The 2,799-nt window shown below is 38.5% G+C and overlaps 1 protein-coding gene across 1 annotated transcript in view; it reads right to left on the bottom strand.

Annotated features, from left to right (window-relative positions):
• The window catches only part of LOC102871329 (meiotic nuclear division protein 1 homolog), a 671-nt gene extending 509 nt beyond the window's left edge, over positions 1-162 (bottom strand). The window contains exon 1 of the mRNA XM_006885397.1: positions 6-162. Within this exon, the coding sequence (XP_006885459.1) occupies positions 6-162 (157 nt within the window). The remainder of the gene's footprint in view (positions 1-5) is intronic.
• Between the last annotated feature and the right edge of the window lie 2,637 nt (positions 163-2,799).

A 2,799-nucleotide genomic window follows, 5' to 3' on the forward strand; every position in this document is an offset into this window, starting at 1 on the left:
TAAGCTCTGAAGGACTTCTTTTACTGACATTGCAGTAATGCCTTTCTCTTTAGGAGCAATCTTCTCCATATCCTTTAGTTGAAATACATCTTTCGTCTCAAAAAATATTTCCATCATGCGCGTCCTCTTTTCTTCTGCACTCAGTCCTTTTTTCTTTGACATGGCTCAGACAGCGAATCTTTCGGCAACTCGTTTGCGAGGAAGGAAAAGGGCGTGGCGGACCGAAGAGGGTTTGAATTTGGCGCCGGTACCGCCCAGGATGCGGAAAGTTGTTTTAGCTCTTCATGGATTCTACTAGCTGCTTTAATAAGTTACCTAAGCTTTTGGTTTGAAAGGACACAAACAAGGCGGGAGGGACAGAAAGAGCAAGAAGAGAAGTAAATCATAGATTCTAGTAACTCTACCAGATACGAGGATACAAAGCTGTTTCACAAACTCATAGTTTAGCAAGGACAATGTAAGTAGAAATGTTGCTACTTGTTGCTTTCAGGTAGGCCCTAATTCAGGACACTGTCTTTAAAATGTGCAGTTCTGTGTCATCTTCTTGATTATTTGTTTGTTTGGGTCAATAAATACAAAAGACTATATAAAAGACACCATTGTTGGTAAAGTGGACAGGAAACCTAAGTAGTGACATAAATGTGTCCCTGTGATTGTAAAAGTTTCAAAAGAGGAATAGCATTTTAGTACCCTTTATAAAGAGTATTATAGATTTTAAGAAGTTCCCCCAAAATATGTGTTGGGATCCTAACGCCTTTAGTTATAGATTTATATAGGATGATAGGGTGGGGCTTAAAATAAGATCTTCACTGTTATATTAATGACACACTATCTGTTTAGAGTGTGTCCCCAATCTTCAGAGTTACAAGGAATATAATATACACAGAGACAAGGAATTGCAAATAAAGGAAAAATAGATAACCAAGGAACGACAGAAAGCTTTGGAAAGAGGGGTCTTCTCTCAGAGCTAACATGGAAAAAGCCTGTTACAAGAGCTGACACCTTGAAATTGAACTTCAGGCTTTATCAAAGATGAGATCAAACTAACAAATACAAAAGGGGAAATACAAGATGGTTATAAGTGCCATGAAAAACAATACAAAAGGGTGATAGCGTGGAAAATGACAGGACACTTTTGTTTATAAAAAAGAAAGATGTATTTAACACAGGTGCATTTAGGGAGAAGTTCTTTTTGTTAGATGTTGCTGTGTCAACTACAACTTAGAGTGCCCTGTGAACAACACATCTGCCATATCATGCACTATCCTCACCGTCCCTGATGTACTCAAACCCACTGCTATACTCGCTGTCAATCCATTTTGTTGAGGGTCTTCCTTTCTTTTGCTAGCCCGCCAGCTTTCCAAGACAATGTCTATTTCCAAGGATAGGTTGGTTCTTACAACATGGCAAAAGTATGCAAGACAAAGTTCCATTCTCCTTGATTCTAAGGAGCACTCTGGCTGCCCAAGATATAGATTTTATTTTGTTCTTTTCTCATTCTGTGAGCTATTTTTTACTCTTCTCTAACACCATAAGTCAAAGATACTGATTCTTCTTCTATCATCCTTACTGATTGTACACTTTTCAGGTGCATTGCAAGTAAATGAAATGGCAATATAGATTGCATTAGGATCACTTTACTATTTAAACTGATATTGTTGTTCATCATAACTTTGGAGAGGTCTTTGACAGCAGATTTCCCCAATGCAACAAGTCTTTTGTTTTCTTGATAGTTGGTACCCACGGTGCTAATTCAAGTAAAATGAAATTACTAACAACTTCAATCTTCTCTCCATCTATCATGATGTAGCCTATTGACCCAATTATAAGGATTTTTGTTTTCTTCATGGCCTAGTGATAATAGTTGTGCTGCAATCCCAAAGGCATATGGTTTGAATCCACCAGCTGCTCCACAGGAGAAGGATAAGCTGTTTCCTCCTATGTAATTAACTGCCTCTGAAAACCCTCTAGTGGTCAGCAATAGGTCAGTTCTGATTCTATAGTACAACAATGGTGAGATGTAGTTCTTATATGAAGGTTGTAGTCTTTGATTTTCTGCAGCAAGCTCAAGTCCTCCTCACTGTTAGCAACAAGATCATGTTATCTGCATAAACAGAAGTTAGCATCCCATAAAGCATGCTGAGCTTAGAGTCTATGATCATTCCATACTTTATATGAATTTTAATCTACTCCAGGCTTCGAATTTACTCTGTCGTAGCTATCTTTTCTTTAAGAAGAAGAAATGTATCAAGTATGAATATCAGCATATATGTATGCATGAAATACCATGTTGCTGCCACTGTTGTTTAGTTATGCATTGTTGAGTCCATTGTGACTCACAGCAACCTTATGGATGGTTCCCAACTTTATTCTATCTTGAGCCAACTTCACTGTCTCTGACACATGTGACTCCATTGTCGTAGTCACTGTATCTACCCACCTCATCCAAGGTCTTCCCTGTTTTTAGGATCCATGTGAGATGAGCCAAGGTCTTTGATGTTGTTTGGTGCCATTGAATATGACTCATGTTGTTTGTTGCTACTATGTTGAATACTATTGAGTCACCTAAGATTTATAATAACCCTATATACAATAGTTTAAACCCTGCCCTATCCTGAGCCAGTCTCACTATCTCTCACACACTTATCCCCATTATCCCAGTCACTGTGAAAAATCCATCTCATCTGGAGTCTTTCTCTTCTGTGCTGTCCCTCCACCTTACCAAGCATGATATCCTCCTCCAAGGACTGGTCTATCCTTGTAACATGTCCAAAGTGTGTGAGATGGAGTTACAAAATC

Source organism: Elephantulus edwardii, unplaced genomic scaffold (genome assembly GCF_000299155.1).
Source record: "Elephantulus edwardii isolate Elephantulus edwardi_28Jun2011 unplaced genomic scaffold, EleEdw1.0 scaffold00043, whole genome shotgun sequence".
NCBI lineage: Eukaryota > Metazoa > Chordata > Mammalia > Macroscelidea > Macroscelididae > Elephantulus > Elephantulus edwardii.